The 20,375-nt window shown below is 34.6% G+C and overlaps 1 protein-coding gene across 2 annotated transcripts in view; it reads left to right on the forward strand.

Annotated features, from left to right (window-relative positions):
- Window positions 1-1,990: 1,990 nt before the first annotated feature.
- The window catches only part of LOC125653343 (mitochondrial carnitine/acylcarnitine carrier protein-like), a 32,681-nt gene continuing 14,296 nt past the window's right edge, over window positions 1,991-20,375 (forward strand). The window contains exons 1-5 of one of the 2 annotated variants that reach the window (XM_056144781.1): window positions 1,991-2,185; window positions 8,499-8,591; window positions 12,636-12,763; window positions 13,047-13,137; window positions 19,425-19,542. In XM_056144781.1, the coding sequence (XP_056000756.1) occupies window positions 2,093-2,185; window positions 8,499-8,591; window positions 12,636-12,763; window positions 13,047-13,137; window positions 19,425-19,542 (523 nt within the window). In that variant the 5' untranslated portion in view covers window positions 1,991-2,092. The remainder of the gene's footprint in view (window positions 2,186-8,498; window positions 8,592-12,635; window positions 12,764-13,046; window positions 13,138-19,424; window positions 19,543-20,375) is intronic. The other variant, XM_056144780.1, reaches the window with a different exon arrangement.

Consider the following 20,375-nt stretch of genomic DNA (forward strand, 5'->3'; position numbering starts at 1 on the left):
TCTACAAATCCGGCTCTGGTGACAGGCCTCTATCTATAAATCCGGCTCTGATGACAAGCCTCTATCTATTTAGTCTTTAGTTGTTGTATAACCCGATCAAAGAAAAAAATCCATAAGAAATGTTCGTAAACATTTCACATTTCAAAAGTTTTAAACTTTTAAGGTTAAGTGTGTGCCCGGAACCAAAATTATGACTGGAACCAAACGTACGCGGGCTGGAACGTAAATTATACCCGGAACGACAATTATAGGTAAAGCGTTCCGACCGGAACGCTATAATAATTATATAAACTACACGGAACATAAATTATGAGACACCGGGTCACCTTCGTAACCCGAATTCTCTAGTTTTCTTTGTTGATATATCATTGTTTGTTTTGAAACTAACAGAATATATTCTTAGTGATAGTATACATTTAGTTTTCGGCACAAAATTTAGAACTTAAATAAAGAATGCAGTGATTGTATAAAATCTGGTTGATAAAATGGGTAGTGAGACCAAAACACACATTGTTGCATATTTTCTGTGAACTATGCACCTGCTGTAGGAAAACTCGCTTTCTTCAATTCTTATATGGAATTGAATTTGATACTCAATGCATTAATTGACAATTTAAATGCCCTTTCTTTTAATTATCGGCGATTTTTTTTCAAACCCGGGACAAGAGGAAACCGGATGCGGTTGACCTCGGGCCAGTAGGGTCAGCTTATCATCATTATTATCTTTTCTTTTCTTTTTTTATTTCTTGCCAATGTTTTTGAGACCCCCCCCCCCCCACACACACACACACATACACACACGATATGTGTGGAACTTGGATGTACTTTCACCGCCGCAGTGAAACAAGAGAAAGAGAGGTAAGATTAACCTGAGAACATTAGGATCACGTGAGAAAATGCTCTTCCAAAAGACAAAGCATCAAATACATAAACATAACAACATTGGGTTCTTGTTTGTGACCTCTAAGTTGTCATGTACATGTGTTTGATATAGGGTTATAAATGATAAATCATTAATTTTGATTTTATAGTTATGAATTTTCTTTACGTTTTGGATTAAGTATTTACAAATCTATAATTGAAAATTTATTGTTTTATTTCATGTTTGATCTCGAGGGAGTACATTTTCACACGTGTTCGCAATTCTTAACTTTGACACCTCTTTCCTGTTTCACTAGGTTAGTGGTAATTGGTTTTTACAATCTATAAAATTTAAGGTAAGATCTTAGGATTGTATTTTCTTTGACTTATCTCTCACTCTTTTTAGTGTTGTAAATAAATGTTAGTAAACTTCCCTCATAATTTTCCAACTTTCTGTAGTTTATTTCATTCAGCCCCCCCCCCCCCCCCCCCATAATTTTTGGTAAATCATGGTCTCTTGTTTAGAAAAATGTAAACGATAAAAGAAATAATAATTTCTTCCACTCTAGGAGAAATAAATGACAAAATCTTTTGATTTATTGAATTACTTTTATTGGGAGAGATTTCTTTATTGGGCTACATTTTTTCCCAAACCCTTAAAATTTGCGTCATTTTAGATTTATTAATTTCACTTTATTAAAAAAAATAACAGAAAATAGTAAAAATGACTACATCAAGCCCTATAAAATCTGTAAAATCCAGAAGCTTCCGTGGGTTTCGTCCCCTGGTCCCACTGGAGGCCCCAAGGCAGCCTCCAGACCCCCTGCCTCATAAAGTTGCGCCCCCGTAATTCCTGGATCCGCCCCTGTCACCCAAGTAGGCGGATCTGTCAGAGTTGAGACATGTGTGATTTTGCATGAGAGAATTTCTTTGTGAAATTAAGTTTTTCTTTGTGAACTTTTCTATTTTGATCTTTGTTAAATTCAGATATGTATATATCAAAACCTGACTTTGTGAAATTCATGTTTTTAAAATTTGTTGATATTTGGACTTGAATAAATTTGGGTGTTTCTACATACATAGAGTTATCCTAATAATTCGGAAATAGATGGTGTGTATGTTTGGTTCTGGATAAAAGCGAGCGCATATCTGCTTCCTATTTGTATCGGTCACAAACCAGGCTTAGATTGGCCAAAGTTAACCACGGAACCGTAGGTCGAAAATTGAAAAGATGGGGAAAACAAACCCATATAAAGATTTTATATCAGGTGGAATTGGTGGAGTTTGTTTAGTTGTTGCTGGACATCCTTTAGACACCATTAAGGTATTTTTATATGCTTTGCAGAATATTTGGATTGACGCCTTCACCGGTGAAGGCGTCAGTCCAGATATTCAGCCGAGCCGAATCTCAGTCGAGATTACTGATAGGGTAGACACAGGAACCAGTAATTTTGTCTGTAATGATAATAGCAGGGGTCTATACAGTCGTTTGCCTACTCCCTTGTTCCGGATCACATTTTCATTAACGATTGCTAGCGGTATAATCCACGAATATACTGTAGGATTTAATCGTCTTGTGAGAAGATCAGAAGTTACTAAAATGCAAAAATAACGAAAATTATTTAAAAATCGTGGTAAATATCACCGGCCTTTGCATTTTCCATAAGAAACTTTAAATCAGTACGTGTGTATGTTTATTTCACTTAATATATACCTAGTTTTTATAGAAATAAAATAAAATCAAACACTAGTTTAAATTAATCTTTCCATTATTTATGTTATATATATTGAACAATGTTCAATACTTCACATTTAGGCATTGGCATAGCCAAAATTGTGGCATTCAAAATTCTCTTAATCAACATTAATAATTATCTTTCCCTGAGTGTGTTTATGATCTAACATTATATCTACCCGGGATAACAATCCTTCGGCATTTTCTTGTGGAGTTGGCGAGGTTGGGAAGAAAAAATGATACAGTCATACATGTATATTAATATGCTTAAAATTGAATTGACTACAGTTAGCTGCAATAATGCAGCCCTCTCTGATTTTTTTTTTTTTTTTTTTTTTAGGGAGAGGGCTACAACTCCTTAGGATCTCCGTAATGGTGCAAATGCGGGAGTGATTCACTCCCGCAACATTTGCGCTCATTCTAAACATTTCCTGACTTTCTTTACGTAAATAAAATGATATTCTATGTTTCTTAGTCAATATATAAATTTACAACCTTCAACTTTAGATTTGTGAGGCTCTATTCTATCGTTTTCAACAATTTCGATACATTCCAATTCCTCGATTCATATTTGTGTGCCATGTTTGATGTACTGAAGTTTCAACTTCCGATTGTCAAGTCATTTGCATATGCCATATAAGGTAGTATTTACATCAATGGACAAGTATGGAGGCGAAAGCTATTTCGTCGGTATTGAAAAGGTTTGAATTAAATATCAAGTTAAAAACCGAACAGCAGAGTGTAAATTCTTTCTGCAACAATATGATTTTCCTTTCTTTGTCGAAGTGGCTCGAGTAACTACATTTTCGCGCTGATTGTCAATGTTTAGGCTTTCATTAGATCCACCTATGAGATCTCGCGATAACAAGCATGGTGGAGCAGACGAAGAATTTTGCATGCTGTACATTATATTTAATGAAAAACACGTTTATTAGACATGCCCGAGCACAAAGTTGGTACTCCTTTTGGTGTAAACAACATTTGGGACTAATACACAGAGTTTATTATTGGTTATTCATAAAATTATTTTGCACCATTACGGAGATCCTATGGAATTGTAGCCCTATCCCTAAAACGTCAGAATAAAAAAAAATTGGATAGGGCTACATTATTACAGCTAGACTACAGTATACATTTTAAATATCAATTTCAAGATGTAAATCTGAATGCAATACATGGTATATTTACTGTCCCGATTTTCTCATTTTAAAATGCATTTAAGGGGTGTATGTATGTGTGTATGGGCATTATTCATTTTGGTAATCAGGAAAAAAAGTAGTTTATTGTGTTTATAAAAAAAAAATGTTTGTGTATTATATCTGACACTACTTCTATAATTCTAACAGTGCATTTAATATAAACTGAAATATTGTTCGAAGTTTAAAACTAAGTTCAACAAGTCGCATATGACAGTAGTTGACACGACTGATCTGGAATTGGACAAGCAGATGGTGTCTCTTTGGTAAGGCATCTCAACTACAATAATGCATCCACTGAAGAAATATTTATTGATGCATTTGCTGAAAGATATATCAATTTTTGTGTGCAGAAAACTTGGTTATTCTTTAGCTACAGACAACTTTTCCCTCCAGTGTGATTTTTTCCCAAGCGTGTAAGTGACCAAGATGTCGAAGTCTTAATGTATTAAAGAAGTATATGGCAAGTAATAAACCTGGGTTGGATAAAAATTACAACAGTTTTGTATCCCTCAGCAATCATTTTCAACATGATTTACCTTTCTAAGTAAAAATCATTTCATTAATTAAGTATTTTTAATGATAATTACAAAGTGATTCGAAACTGGCAATCATCTGGAACTGGGCAAAAGACTGTACCATACCATTTCCTAATAAAAAAAACAAGGAATGAAACAAATTTTTACTTGATACTTGATTTAAAATAGCTCTAAAATTCTGCTTTTATCACCACCCACCCCAAAGTTCTTTTTAATACAGTAATTTCAATATATATGCCATTGATCCACCATAAAAATAATCCTCATAGACACACATGATGGCCATGAACAATGTCATTTCCGGTTATTATGGACTTTCTTTTACATTTATCGAGTAAAATTATAAATGTATATACCTAGGAACTGATTATTCTTACAAGAAGAAAAAAGAAAAAAAAGAGACTAACTTGTTAAACTATGTGAGGGAGCACAAGTACTGAATTTAAAAAAAGAAATTGACCGATGTAAAGCTCAATCGCAAGACGAACTGTAAAAGAGAAAAAAAAACCTACGCACATCCAATACAAGAACTTTTCTTGCAATTAATGGGATTCATATGCTTTTAATTGGTTGATTGAATATTGTGTAACGTCCCTCTCGAGAATATTTCACTCATATGGAGACATCACCATTGCAGGTGAAGGACTGCAAAATTTACGCCTATGCTCGGCGCTTTGGGTCTCATCCCAAGGACCGCCCCATTTAGTCGCCTCTTACAACAAGCAAGGGGTACTGAGGACCTATTCTAACCTGGATCCCCACGGGATAATATATGCTTTGAAAGTTATTGCTTTTTAAGTTATTCTGTCAAACTATAAAGTTATGGACTGTGTAAGCGTACATGTACCTCCCTCCTATTCCAATATTTAAAACTAAATAATCCATCAGTGGAATGTCGGTTTTTTCCCATTGATTTAAGCTATTTAAAAAGATTGGAAAAAAATCAATGAATTTTACCAAAACATTTTTTAAAGAAAATCTTTGTTTTTTCTGCGTCTAAAGCTATTTTCTTGGCACGTCCGATAATGCAAACCACGATGGACACCCCCTCCCCCTCTGATAACAAACCATGGCACGTGCTATTAACGACTGAAAAATCATTAATTAATTCTAGTTTTTTTAATAAATTTTATTTTTAATGTATCCTCATAACAGTGGAGAAGGGCTCAACTACATGTATATTGAAATATTTCATTATTGTCACTGTGTTAAAATTAGGATTATGTACAATATTATAAATATTGCTCTATAATTTCTTCTTTTGAAACATGCCATTGCTATAAGAAGATTGTTATATGAATTTGATTTTTAAAAAATTAGATAGGTGCGCATGAGGGGGGGGGGGGGGGGTTAAACAGAGAAAAATTCTGGATCCATGCATGTATGCAATAGTGTTGAATTTATCGATTTATTCAAAATTATCATTATATTGAAATGTGTTTTATGTTCAAAGTTCAGAACAAGTCACAGTGAAGGCAGCAGAAATATAATGTATATGGCATAAAAATATTTAAATCACATTCATGAATAATATGTTTGTAAAATGTTCATGCTGGGAATTTTGGAGTGATGTAAATGTAGCAAGAACTTGATAGAGGACTTAAATAATTATTTGATATAAAGATCCAGGAGAAAACTAAATAGGCTGTTTCTGCTGCCTAATCTCATTCATGTACTGGGTATTTGGCAAATAGATATTGTTTAAATTGAATCTGGTCGAATGGTCAAAGCATGAACATTACAAAATATGTGTATATGTTAGTAACTGCGCTTGCTCAAACGGTAGCACCGTCAACATATATTAATCGTAATTCAGTTATGTATGTACAGTAAATTAGAAATAGAAATATTTATTCACTTGGAAATATATAATATGTTGACGGTGCTACCATTTGAGCGAGCGCATCTACATGTACACATATTTTGTAATGTTCATGCTTTTATCAGGTTCAATTTAAACAATATCTATTTGCCAAATACATACTGTACATGTATTGAATGAAATTAGGCAGCAGAAACAGCCTATTTTAGTTTTCTCCCAGGGTTTTATATCAAATCATTATTTTTAAAGTCCTGTATCAGATTCACCAAGTTTTTACTCTAATTTATTGTCAAGAATTATGGACATTTATGTTTTTTAGTGTAAAATCTAGGATCTAGAGAGGGCACACATATCATATGCTCAAAAGGGCACTTTTCATCACAGGAAAGACAATTTCGGGACACTTTAGCCTCTTTAAAAGTTAATACCTGCTGCCTTGACTTTAAACTTTTCAATCAACCTTGTAAAATAAAGATAAAAAAGGACATGGCGCAGTTAAAAAGGGCATGGTGCCAGCCAAAATGCTAAAGTTTGCTTTAGATTTAACACTATAAACACCATATTATTATGGCAGGGGATCTCAATTTGATGATGGATAAAGAACTAGAGTCTATGAATTATAAAAATATAAATAACCCTAAAGCAAGACTAAAAGTTTTTCATCTAATGGATACCCTAAATGAAAAGATGTTTTTCGTGAAATGTACCCACAAAGAAAACGTTTTTCATGGAGGAAAAAATCACCCAGTAAACAAGCTACCTGGTAGATTAGACTTTTTCTTTGTATCAGAATCTTTATTATCTTCAACAATGTGTGTTGAATATGAAAATAGTTATCGATCTGACCACTCTCCAGTTCTGTTAAGTTTTGAAAATTAATAATTTTATTAATTAAAGGTTCCAGATTTTGGAAATTTGGAAATTCTCTACTTACTGATAAAGCATATAATGTTGATTTAATTAAAGAAAAAATGAATGAGGTGAAAGCTCAATATGTTTGCCCAGTTTACAGTACTGACAAAATTAGGTTAATAGATAATGCATCCTTATCTTTTACAATTTGTGATCAGCTGTTTTTAGATACATGTATGTATTTTACTAACAGAAATTAGGGTTAAGACTATCTCCTACTCAACATACAAGAAAAAAAGAATGACAAAAATGGAAGATGATCTTAAAAAAGAAATCCAAGATTTGGTACAATTTAAATGACAATGTGTCAGATATTTCAATAGTAAAACAAAAAGAACTAGAAAGAATGCGTAAATCTAAGATGAAGGAACGTTAAGCTGTTAGAGCTCGAGTAAAGTGGATCGATGAAGGAGAAAAGCCTACTAAATATTTCTGTTCTTTAGGGGCGAGATCAAATGATCGATGTTGGATAAAAATCTAAATTCAAATAGTTAGGGGGAGGGGGAATAAAATCTCCCGTTAGTTTCTATCATCCGACATAGATTACACATTAGTGGGAAAAGAAAAATGACAAGTGACTTTTAAAAACCACATACATTTTAATGAACATTTAATAGTTTTGATTTGTGAATAAATAGCAGAAAGGGTATAATACAGAGTTTTATTTATAATCGTATGTTTTTAATTGTTAATGGATTAGTTTCAACATTCATCATATTTAGTTTTAAATGGGGGGGGGGGGGGGGGGGGGGGGGGGGGGGGTTCTTGGTGAAAACTATATGAATTTAGTTTTTTGTCAGACATTGAACTTTTGATCTCGCCTCTTAGAAACTAGAAATTATATTTGTAAACAAATACCTAGAATAGAAAAAGAGAATGAATCAACTACATGCAAAAGGAGAAAAAAGATCCTTTATAAAAAAAACTAGTTGTTATGGAAAATGATAACTTTTGTAATAATCTTAATAGATAAATTAATATTCCTAAACTGACTTATGATGAATAACATTTTAGCATACAAGGCATGCCAACTGAAAAAGAGGTGTTTGACTTTCTTAAAAAATGAAAAATGATAAAACCCCAGGCTCGGATGGATTCACATGGGAATTTATTAAATTTTTCTGGAAAGGTATTGGTTCCTTTGTCACCCGAGCAATGAATAACTCCCATGAGAAGCACAATTTTTCTGAATGTAACAAGTTAGGGGTGATCACTTGTATTTCGAAAGCCAGAAAACCAAAACAGTTTCTCTAAAATTGGAGACCCAACACTCTTTGAAATGTTGTCTATAAACTAACATCAGGGTATATTGCAGAAAGAATAAAACTTTTTCTTGATAAATTAATACGTACAGATCAAACTGGATTTATTAAAGGTAGATATATCAGTAAGAATATAAGATCAATTTATGAAACATTTCTTGTTATTTATAGGTTCGTCTACAGACTATGCCAATCCCAAAGCCAGGACAGGCTCCACTGTACAAAGGAACTTTAGATTGTGCATTGCAGACAGTGAAGAAAGAAGTGAGATAAACAATTCTGTTACTCATTTGTTTCTATTTTGATGTTCGTATTGCCTCACCTGGACAACTTATGCTATCCATGTACCTCTGGCATTGGTGTCCCAGTTAAAGTTTTTATGTTTTAAAGTGAAACTAGTTCTTTGGTGCATTTTTTAAGTACATATCACCTTTGATCAAAATCCATCTGGTGTCTGGAACGATCCTTTTAAAGGGACTGATTCACGATTTTCCCCAAAATATTCTTTTTCACTTTTAATGATCAAAATCTATTGTTTAATGTGTTTAAAAGAGTTCGCATAAAAATTAAGGTTATACATTATCACAGAAGCTCATTTTAGAGAGTTTATTATTTGTTTTGTAAACAGAGATTGCGGTATGTTATTGTTTACGAAATTTTCTAAAGAAATGGATATCGATCTGAATTTATTATATCTTTCATATTTCAAGCATTTTTGGGGTAAATGTGTCATCTAAAAGTTAAAATTTGTGACTATGCAAAATTAAGATCCTTTATATTACAAAATCAATATTTCACCTGTTTGTTTGAAAACATAAAAAGACTCGAGTCTTTGTTTACATAACACATATTTAAGGCTAAAATATTGCTTTTATTCTTGCATTCAGAATGTCAAAATTTTGGCTGTCCATATTAAATGAGTTATATTTTTAATGTATACTATCCGAAATGAAAAATATTTTTATCAAAAATCGTGAACCAGTCCCTTTAAGACCAAAGTCTTTAGTTTGTAAAACTAATGAATTCCCTGGAAGTGTAGATGTTTATTTGTCCCACAGGGCAAGGCAAAATTGTATTTCATATTTAGTTGAGTTGGGAATATATAGGAATAAAGGAAAACAATCTTATAGCATAGATTCAATTCTGTTTAAAGTATGACCCCAGAGAAATTTTATAGCATAGATTCAATTCTGTTTAAAGTATGACCCCAGAGAAATTTTATAGCATAGATTCAATTCTGTTTAAAGTATGACCCCAGAGAAATTTTATAGCATAGATTCAATTCTGTTTAAAGTATGACCCCAGAGAAATTTTATAGCATAGATTCAATTCTGTTTAAAGTATGACCCCAGAGAAATTTTATAGCATAGATTCAATTCTGTTTCCCAGAGACAGGCCTTAAAGGGACTGATTCACGATTTCCCCCAAAATTTTGTTTTTCACTTTTAATGATCAAAATCTACTGTCTAATGTGTTTGAAAGATTTCACATGAAAATTAAGGTTATCACAGAAGCTCATTTTAGAGAGTTTATTATTTGTTTTGTAAACAAAGATTGTGGTATGCTATTGTTTACGAAATTTTCAAAAGAAATGAATATCGATCTAAGTTTATTATATCTTTCACATTTCAAGTATTTTTGGGGTAACATGTGTCATCTAAAAGTTAAAATTTGTGACTATGCAAAATTAAGATGCTTAATATTACAAAATCAATATTTCACTTGTTTGTTTGTATACATAAAAAGACTCAGAGTCTTTGTTTACATAACACAAATTCAAGGCTAAAATATTGCTTTTATTCTTGCATTCAGAAGGTCCAAAGTTTGGCTGTCAACATTAAATGAGTTATATTTTTAATGTTTAACATCAAAAATGAAAAATATTTTTATAAAAAATCGTGAATCAGTCCCTTTAATGGCTTGAACAGAGAATTGAATTTATGTAGGAATATATATATTCTCAAAAAACTACAAGATTTCAACAGAACTACATGATAGAATTTTTCAAAATGCAAGCATTGATCTTCATATAATGAATATTCAGTTCTGTTTGAATTCATATAATGAATATTCAGTTCTGTTTAAATTCATATAATGAATATTCAGTTCTGTTTGAAATGCAAGCGTTGATCTTCATATAATGAATATTCAGTTCTGTTTGAAACAAAACCCATAAGCACTATAAAAAATTGAAGTTTTGCAAACTGAAGTATGGAAAAGTACTAGAAAATCTTCTTAAGAACCACAAAAGTAGGATTTGTCAAATTAAGGTGCAAGCACCTTCTGAAGTGTTAATTCAGGTTTGATCACAGCATGACCAGTAGAACCCGAGCAGGGCACCTATAGGAGATAAATACATTAAAGTTTCCTTAGCTGTGAGTATCAATGAATGAGCAAAATGACATTGGTGATTTTTATGCCCCCCTTTGAAAAAGAGGGGGCATATTGTTTTGCACCTGTCGGTCGGTCGGTCGGTCTGTAGACCATGTGTTGTCCGCTCAATATCTTGAGAACCATTCACTTGATGATAATGATATTTCATATGTGGGTTAGTTATGAGTAGAAGAGGATCCTTATTGTTTTTCAGGTCCAAAGGTCAAGGGTCAATCTACTCTGGACATAGGAATATAATGTCCGCTCAATATCTTGAGAACCCTTTGCTTGAAAGACATCAAACTTGGCACACTGGTACATCCTAAGGAGTAGATGACCCCTATTGATTTTGAGGTCATATGGTCAAAGGTCAAGGGTCAAATTGGGCATAGGAATATACTGACCATTCAATGTCTAGAGAACCCTTTGCTTGACAGACATCAAACTTGGTACGCCAGTACATCTTCAGAAGAAGATGACCCCCATTGATTTTGAGGTCACATGGTCAAAGGTCAAGGGTCAAACTGGACATAGGAATATACTGTCCGTCAAATATCTCGAGAACCCTTTGCTTGACAGACATCAAACTTGATACACTGGTACATCTTCAAGAGAAGATGACCCCTATTGATGTTGAGGTCACATGGTCAAAGGTCAAGGGTCAAACTTGACATGGGAATATACTGTCTGCTCAGTATCTTGAGAACCCTTTTCTTGACAGACATCAAACTTGGTACACTGATACGACTTCAGGACAAGACGACCACTATTGATTTTGAGGTCACATGGTCAAAGGTTAAGGGTCACACTAAACAGGAATATACTGTCCGTTCAATATTTTGATAACCCTTCGCTTGACAGACATCAAACTTGGTACACTGGTACATCTTCAGGAGAAAATTACCCCTATTTATTTTGAGGTCACATGTTTAAGGGTCAAGGGTCAAACTGGACATAGGAATATACTGTCCGTTCAATATCTTGAGAATCCTTTGCTTGACAGACATCAAACGTGGTACACTGGTACGTCTTCAGGAGAAGACGACCCCTATTGATTTTCAGATCACATGGTCAAAGGTCAAGGGTCAAACTGGACATTGGAATATACTGTCTGCTCCATATCTTGAGAACTCTTTGCTTGACAGACATTAAACTTGGTACACTGGTACATCTTCAGGAGAAGATGACACTTATTGATTTTGAGGTTGCGTGGTCAAAGGTCAAGGGTTAAACTGTACATAGGAATATACTGTCCGCTCAATATCTTGAGAACCCTTTGCTTGACAGACATCAAACTTGGTACACTGGTACATCTTCAGGAGAAGATGACTACTAATTATTTTAAGGTCACATGGTCAAAAGTCAAGGGTCAAATTGGACATAGGAATATACTGTCCGTTCAATATCTTGAGAACCCTTTGCTTGACAGACATCAAACTTGGTACACTGGTACATCTTCAAGAGTTGATGACCCCTATTGATTTTTAGGTCACATGGTCAATCCACTCTTGACATAGGAAGATATTGTCTGCTCAATATTTTGAATTGATGATACTACTCTCAATTAAATGATGTGTGTGTGTATAACCCTTTTCAATTTTGCACCATGGGGGGCATATGTGTTTTACAAACATCTCTTGTTTCAGTAGAATACGGATGTATATTTAATTGCTGTTATAAAATTTAGAAATTCATTTCAAAATTAAGGATTATCTCCCTCATGCATAGCTCTTATCCTTGGACGAATTTGGCTCCACTTGTTTGGCACGCTGTTTTTGGCTATATTTAGATCTAAAACTTCATAGTTATTTCGGATTTCAAACATTTCGGTTGAGCATCGCTGAAGAGACATTATTTGTCGAAATGCGCATCTGGTGCATCAAAATTGGTACCGTATAAGTTTTACATATATAAGATATTATCCTTCTATGGCAGGGATTTTTTGGACTGTACAAGGGGATGGCAGCCCCTGTAGCTGGTGTAACACCTATGTTTGCTGTATGCTTTATGGGATTTGGCATAGGTAAATCACTACAACAGAAGCACCCTGATGATAAACTTACGTAAGTGAAACCATTGATTGATATTGTACTTTCATTTTAATTGTGTTTGTTATGTCTTACACACTAAATCAATTGTGTGTCTGTCCATCTGTCTGTCTCCTGACATTCTATATCTGTCTATCATTCTATCTACACAGCCCTTTGACCATTTTCAACCAAACATAGCTTTACTGTGGTTTAATTTTTCATTGAATACAGTACATAACTGTACATTATATATATCATATGTAATGATAATGGTACACTATATCTCTTATACATGAGATTAGTACATCTGTTTTAGGTATCCTCAATTCTTCAAGGCTGGAATGTTGGCCGGTGTTTTTACCACAGTGATTATGACCCCAGGAGAAAGAATCAAATGTTTATTACAGGTACATGTACATTGTAACGAAATAGTTTTAAAATTGTAGACAGGAACTTAATTGTTAGATGTTTAACAAATATATCTTACATTTCAGAATTATATAAGAATGATTTCACTTGTAAAGCTTAGATTGATTGGTTCATTTGACTTTGTTAACATTCTTTATATTGTACGAAGCCCTCGTATTTACAAGTTATTGTTAAGTTGCGCCATGTGATGTCCAAGGAATGATGTCTCTGTTTCTATTTTGTTCCTATAGCAGTTTTTCTCAATGTCACTTTAAATTCATATTTTCTTTAGATTACATTAAATGTGTTTTATGCTGCTGATTTGAAAGAAGTTTTTACTATCAATTAAATGATACAAGTGTATAACCCTTTTCAATTTTGCACCATGGGGGCATATAAGTTTCTGAACCATTTCTTGTTATTTGAAGGGTTAAAACCAATGAAATTTGTTGTATTAAATTGCTGCATTTAAAACGAAAGTCAGACAAGTAGACAAGTTGTTTGCAATGTATTTCCAATGAACATGACTTCTGTTGAAAATTGATTGCACACTATTTCCAATGAACATGACTTCTGCTGAAAATTGATTGCACACTTTTGTGCAGAGAATATTGATTTAATACACCATTTTTAGCTCACCTGAGCTGAAAGCTCAAGTGAGCTTTACTGTTCACCCGTTGTCCGTCATCTGTCCGTCTGTCTATAAACTTTTCACATTTTGGACTTCTTCTTCAGAACCACTGTGCCAATTTCAACCAAACTTTGCACAAAGCATCCTTGGGAAAAGGGCTTTCAAGTGTGTTCAAATAAAGAGCCAGGCCCCCTTCCAAGGGGAGTTAATCACGAAAATGCAAAAATAGGGTGGGGTCATTTAAAAATCTTCTGCTCAAGAACCACTGGGTCAGAAATGTGGAAATTTACATAAAATCTTCCTCACATAGAGTAGATTCAAGTTTGTTCAAATCATGGTCCCCGGTGGTAAGTCACAATAGGGGATCAAAGTTTTATATGTTGATAAATAAATATATATATATATATATATATATACTACTCAAAATTTGATAAGGATCGTTAGGTTATATGTGTGTAATTTACCACTAGCATAACAAAAGACATAAATTTGACTCAGAAACGTGTTTACTCAGGTTATGAATGAAAATTCATGTACGGCATGAACTTTTATCAATACGGAATGCTTGAAATCTGATAACAACACCAAAAGGCATTTCTTACAAAAAGTTAACAGCAAACCAGAGAAAGAATTACACAGTTTTTGGGGATAGTCCATCATTACACTTAGTCGATGAAGTGTCAATACCGGGTATGGCCTCCCCTTGCATCAACGTGAACATTTCCATGATGCCAACATCAGTGAACATGACCGTTATGGTGGTGGTTCCATCATGGTCTGGGGTGGAATCAGCAGGGATGGAAGAACAGATCTTCATGTCCTGCATCAATGACGGCTTGACAATGTCGAGCCATGCTGTCAATAAGCACACGGATGTTTCCAATGGGAAGGTTGTTCCACTCTTCCACGAGGGCGTTTCCGAGCTCTGCCAAAGTCGTGGGTTGTGCTCTACGGCGTGAAAGGGCAACCTGCAGCATGTTCCATTCATGCTCAATCGGGTTCAAGTCCGTCGAGCGCGCTGGCCAGTCCATACGGACAATTGTCTCCTGCTGAAGGTACTGCTCCACCACCCTGGCGCAATGAGGACGGGCGTTATCATCCATCAGGATGAACTCAGGGCCAACAGCACCAGCGTAGGGTTTGACGTAAACATAGAGGATCTCATCCCGGTACCGCACCCCCATCATTGTTCCTCTCTCCAGGACATGAAGATCTGTTCTTCCATCCCTGCTGATTCCACCCCAAACCATGATGGAACCACCACCATAACGGTCATGTTCACTGATGTTGGCATCATGGAAATGTTCACGTTGATGCAAGGGGAGGCCATACCCGGTATTGACACTTCATCGACTAAGTGTAATGATGGACTATCCCCAAAAACTGTGTAATTCTTTCTCTGGTTTGCTGTTAACTTTTTGTAAGAAATGCCTTTTGGTGTTGTTATCAGATTTCAAGCATTCCGTATTGATAAAAGTTCATTCCGTTCATGAATTTTCATTCATAACCTGAGTAAACACGTTTCTGAGTCAAATTTATGTCTTTTGTTATGTTAGTGGTAAATTACACACATATAACCTAGTGATCCTTATCAAATTTTGAGTAGTATATATAGATATAGATAGATAGATAGATAGATATGAAAAATCTTTAAAACTATCTCTTGAACTATTTAAGCTATGGCTGTCATATTTTGTGTGTACATTCTTTACGGAAAACCTTTCATGTGATCTAATGGTATGTGATCTTGTGATTTGACCTACTTTTAATAAAGATGTGACCTATTCAATATGTCCTGAACTATTTAAGGTATACCATTTGTATCTGTATATAAATTTCTTATGGCAAGACCTTTCATTTCATATCATGTCCTTTGACCTTATGACTTTGAAATCTGGGTTTGACTTACTTTTCAGAAAACATAACCTATTACAGCAAATTACAAATTACAATTGATCAATCCAGCAGGCAATTGAAAACTCAACCAGTCTTTTGTAATTCGCTATAAGTATATCCAGAACAATTTTAAGTAGGGCTTTCAAATTTTGTACATAGATTCTTTATAGCAAGAACTTGTGACAGAATGGTGTTTCATCTTTTGACCTTGGAGTTTGACCTACTTTTTAAAAAACTCTGACCTAGTTTTCGAAAGAATTCATTTTGGTGTGTGCCGAAATATTTTGGTCATTACAGAGAATTGCTCTTATTATCTCCTGAACTATTTAAGGTAGGGCTTTCATATTTTGTCTATAGATTCTGTATGGCAAGACCTTGTTATACTTTGGTGTTTGACCATGTGACCTTTGCCTTGAAGTTTGACCCAGATTTTTAAACTTTTACCAAAACATTAACATTGTTCATAACTTTTGAATGGTGACTGATACATCTTTCATATTTAAATGTTTGCATTCCTTATGACAAGACTTTTGGTATCAAAATTTTTGGCCGTGTGAACTTGACCTTGGATTTTGATCTACTTGTAAGAAAAGTTAACTTTGGCAATATCTTCTGAACTGTTTAAGATAGGGGTTTCTTATTTGTATGTAAATTTCTTATGCCAGCTGGACCTTACATTTCATGCCATGGTTTTTAGATCACCTGAGTTTAAACTCATCTATTGCAATTGGTCTGCATCCGTTGCCATACGCCATACGTTAACAATTGAACATTCTTAATTTCTTGATAACTACCTTTCCAATTCTTTTCAAATTTGGTATGAAGCATCTTTAGGACAAAAGGCACATAAATTATAAATTTCAAGACTCCTGCACCCCTGGGGCCTTAGGGGCAGGGCAAAAACTGTCAAGAATGGACCATTTTTCAAAAATCTACTTCTCTGCATCTGCATATCTTTAAGAAAAACAAAATGCATAGTGATATAGAACAGGAAGGCCTCTACCAAAATTGTAAATTTCATGATCCCCGGGGTAGAGGTTCTGACTCCAGGACAGGGCCAAACTTGGTGTATATATATATATATATATATATATATATATATATATATATATATATATATAATGTATATGTGCAAAACGTATAAATATCTGCTTTATTGCTATTGATACTAAATGGATATCTAGAAGGAGTCGGTAGTCCTTTACCAAAATTGTAAATTTCATGATCCTAGGGGGTAAGGGTTTTGGTTTCAGGGTGGTGTCAACTCCGTTTACCTGATTAAGAGATAGGGCTCACAGAAGGTGTGACTGGTCGACGGGATGCTTACTCATCCTAGGCACCTGATCCCACCAGTGGTCCATGTATTCCCAACTTTCTGTTTTGTATTGCTTGTAGGAGGATGAGATTGATCACTGTTCGTTATCTTCACCTTTCATTATGTTATATTTGTGAAATATTTTATTGCACAGTATGTGGTGTACTTTATTAGAATAGCCTTTTAATACATGTACAGGGGTTTCAACAGTCTCGATTGAAGTCAGCATTTCGCAAATTCTATGGTCCTTATAACGATCTAGTTCGTCAGTACAACCTATCATTGGGTCAAATGCTGTATGACGTGTTTCCAATCTAATTAAAATCAGACTTCATAGATCCGCACCGTATACTTTGCGTAAGAAGATCTGACATAACCCGATTAGAGGTCATGTTTATGTGAACTTTATGTTAGCCAATCAGCGCGTCGGCTATGAAGTCATCGGTGTTCACAATTCAAAGAAAATGGCTGCGATTGTTTGGTTTTAAAAAACCCATCACAGCTAGAGGTGACCTCACAATGCACCGTTTACATCGACTGCCGTTATATTCCTCACGTTAATTAAGTAAACCATCTTGAATTCAAATCATACCCATCCCTATTCATACATAAATCGCAATTCACAATTAATTCAATTTCGGTGTATTTTATACTGGGTATATATATTGGGTATATTTTCATATATCGTACGTCTTGTTGTTTGTATGAACGGAATAGATTCGGCATTATTGCGAAAGTGATAACAACAATTTTTTAGTGTGCAACAAACTTCGGGGAAAGCGATTACTGCCATCATTGTCTGTATGGCGCAATCTGACCGGCTGAGAGTTCTCATGAATATTCCAAGCAAAAGGTCATGTGGACATGACCTCCAATGGGGTTATGTCAGATCCTATTATAGCAATTGTGAGCGTATCCTAGAATCTGATTTTAATTAGATTGGACGTGTTTCATACCGATTGTTAGGCCATTCTTGGCACACCGATTTTGACTACGGATGACTCCGTTTGCCTGATCGGGATGTGGGGCTCACGGCGGGTGTGGCTGGTCGACAGGGGATGCTTACTCCTCCTGAGCACCTGATCCCACCTCTGGTGTGTTCAGGGGTCTGTGTTTGCCCAACTATCTATATTGTATTGCTTATAGGAAATATGAGATTGATCACTGTTCGTTATCTTCACCTTTCATATATGAAAATGAATAAATCAGGAATGTTATCTGTGTTTTTAGTAATGTAAGAAGATAGAAGCAGTGCTTTCACAATAGGGAATTCACTTTGTTGTGTTAGTATCAGGGTTTAAACCTTAGTGAACTTAGTCTGGTGTAGTATATATATATTTAAAACATTTTTGTTACGCAATCCTTTGTCTTTTTAGGCTTTTATATAGAAGAAAATCCACTTATAGTGAAAAGGTTACCTGTAGGTGTCCAATAAGTTGACAATTGCTGTCCATTATTTTTATGAAAGGACAGATACTGTCCGTTCTTAAAAATAATGGACAGTAATTGTCAACTTATTGGACAGTACCAGGTAAACCCAATAACTTATTAGACGTCTACAGGTAGGCTGAAAATAAGAGAAAGACGATACATTTGTCAAAGAGATACAAATTTAATTTTAAATTCCCTACAAGTAAGAATCATCACAGATATCGGAAAAATCCCTTAAAACGATATTTCCCCTTATTAGAATTCTCTGCTCCAACTTCAAGATTCACAATTTTTTAAAATTCCATTGACCATTGATATATCGCATCAAAATTTGAAAGACATATTTCCATGTTGTATTTAAATTTCACTAGATCCAGAGGCACACTCCAAAACTTCTTCACAATGCATTTTAAAAAATATTTTTCTGTTCTGCTCTGCCACGAAGTTTGCAAACAAAACCTCTGCACGCATGACATCTGAAATAATTACCAAAAAAAAATAAATAAATAGGGGTAAGATAAAATAAATAAATCATCAAAATATAATTTTTTTATCGTAAATTTACTTGCTAATGTCAATATTAAATTCAACATTAAAATTTTAACTAACGAAAGGGATTTGTGCAAATTATGTATCACATTAAAGTCTATTGAATACTAGGGTCCAGGGTCCAAATTAGTCCTATCGTATAATGTTAATACATATATTGTGTAAAGCCTTTCATCGGTGTATGCACTTTTGATGGCATTGAAGTTTTAAGAACACATCTTGTTTTATACTGTTGCTGAAGAGTACAATTTAGCTTGAAGAGTACAATTTAGCTTAGATATTCAAAACAGGAAATTTTTTTCTAGATTTCATAGCCCTTGGGAGTAGTGATACTTTGAACTAGTACTCAGGTGACCGAAAAGGTCTGTGGGCCTCTTGTTCAGATAATGTTTGATAAATCCAATCCTTGTTGCTTGCAACAGAATTACATCTTTATCACGTATATATTCATTTTTGTGAAATAGATTCAAGCAGATTCTAAAGTTAAGAAGTATGCAGGACCCATTGACTGTGCTAAGCAGTTGTACAGAGAAGGTGGTATCCGCAGTATCTACAGAGGAACAGCAGCCACGCTACTTAGAGGTACTGTAGGGGGGAAGAATTTTAAAAATCGAATATTGGAAATCAGACATTCACTTATTTACAAATGTCTCCAATAACGACTGGCCAAATTATTTTGTACGAAATCAGAACAGAACTACTGATTCTCGAAAGATGATGGCAACACATCAGCTCAAAGCTGGGGTTTTTACGAGGATCGACACATGCTTGGATCTTGCATATCATGGTCCCCCCCCCCTTCCCCTCCAAAAAAAAACCAATCCAAAGTTATTTAAAGTAGGAAATCAACACTCTCACTGTTTTATCATGGCTAAAATTATTCCATCACTACCAGCCAACTCTTTAAAAAATAAATCAGAGTGCAATGTAATTGTTTGGGTAACTCTCTCCAAAGTAACTCGGTGAACATGTCCACTCTGTGTACAAATCATTTGTACATGTGCAGCATGCAGCTGTGGTTGTTTATCTCAACTGATATATTTAAAATGCAGTAAAATGAGTAATTAAATCAAAATAAATTTTCATTTGTTAAATTGATTGATATGATTGATATAAATTATTGATATATTGATTATTGATATAAATTATTATACCCCCCGCAACAAGTTGGGGGGGGGGGGGGGGGGGGGGGGGTATACTGGAATCGGGTTGTCCGTCTGTCTGTCTGTAGACGCAATGGTTTCCGGGCTCTAAAGCATTATCCTTTCCACCTACCATCACCATATCATATATATGGACTACCCATGGGATGAAGATGTTCCCTATCAATTTTTGGGGTCAAAAGGTCAAAGGTCAAGTGCACTGGACATCGAAGTAGCAATATGGTTTCCAGGCTCTCTAAAGTGTTATCCTTT

This window comes from Ostrea edulis, chromosome 7 (genome assembly GCF_947568905.1).
Source record: "Ostrea edulis chromosome 7, xbOstEdul1.1, whole genome shotgun sequence".
NCBI classification, from domain to species: Eukaryota; Metazoa; Mollusca; class Bivalvia; order Ostreida; family Ostreidae; genus Ostrea; species Ostrea edulis.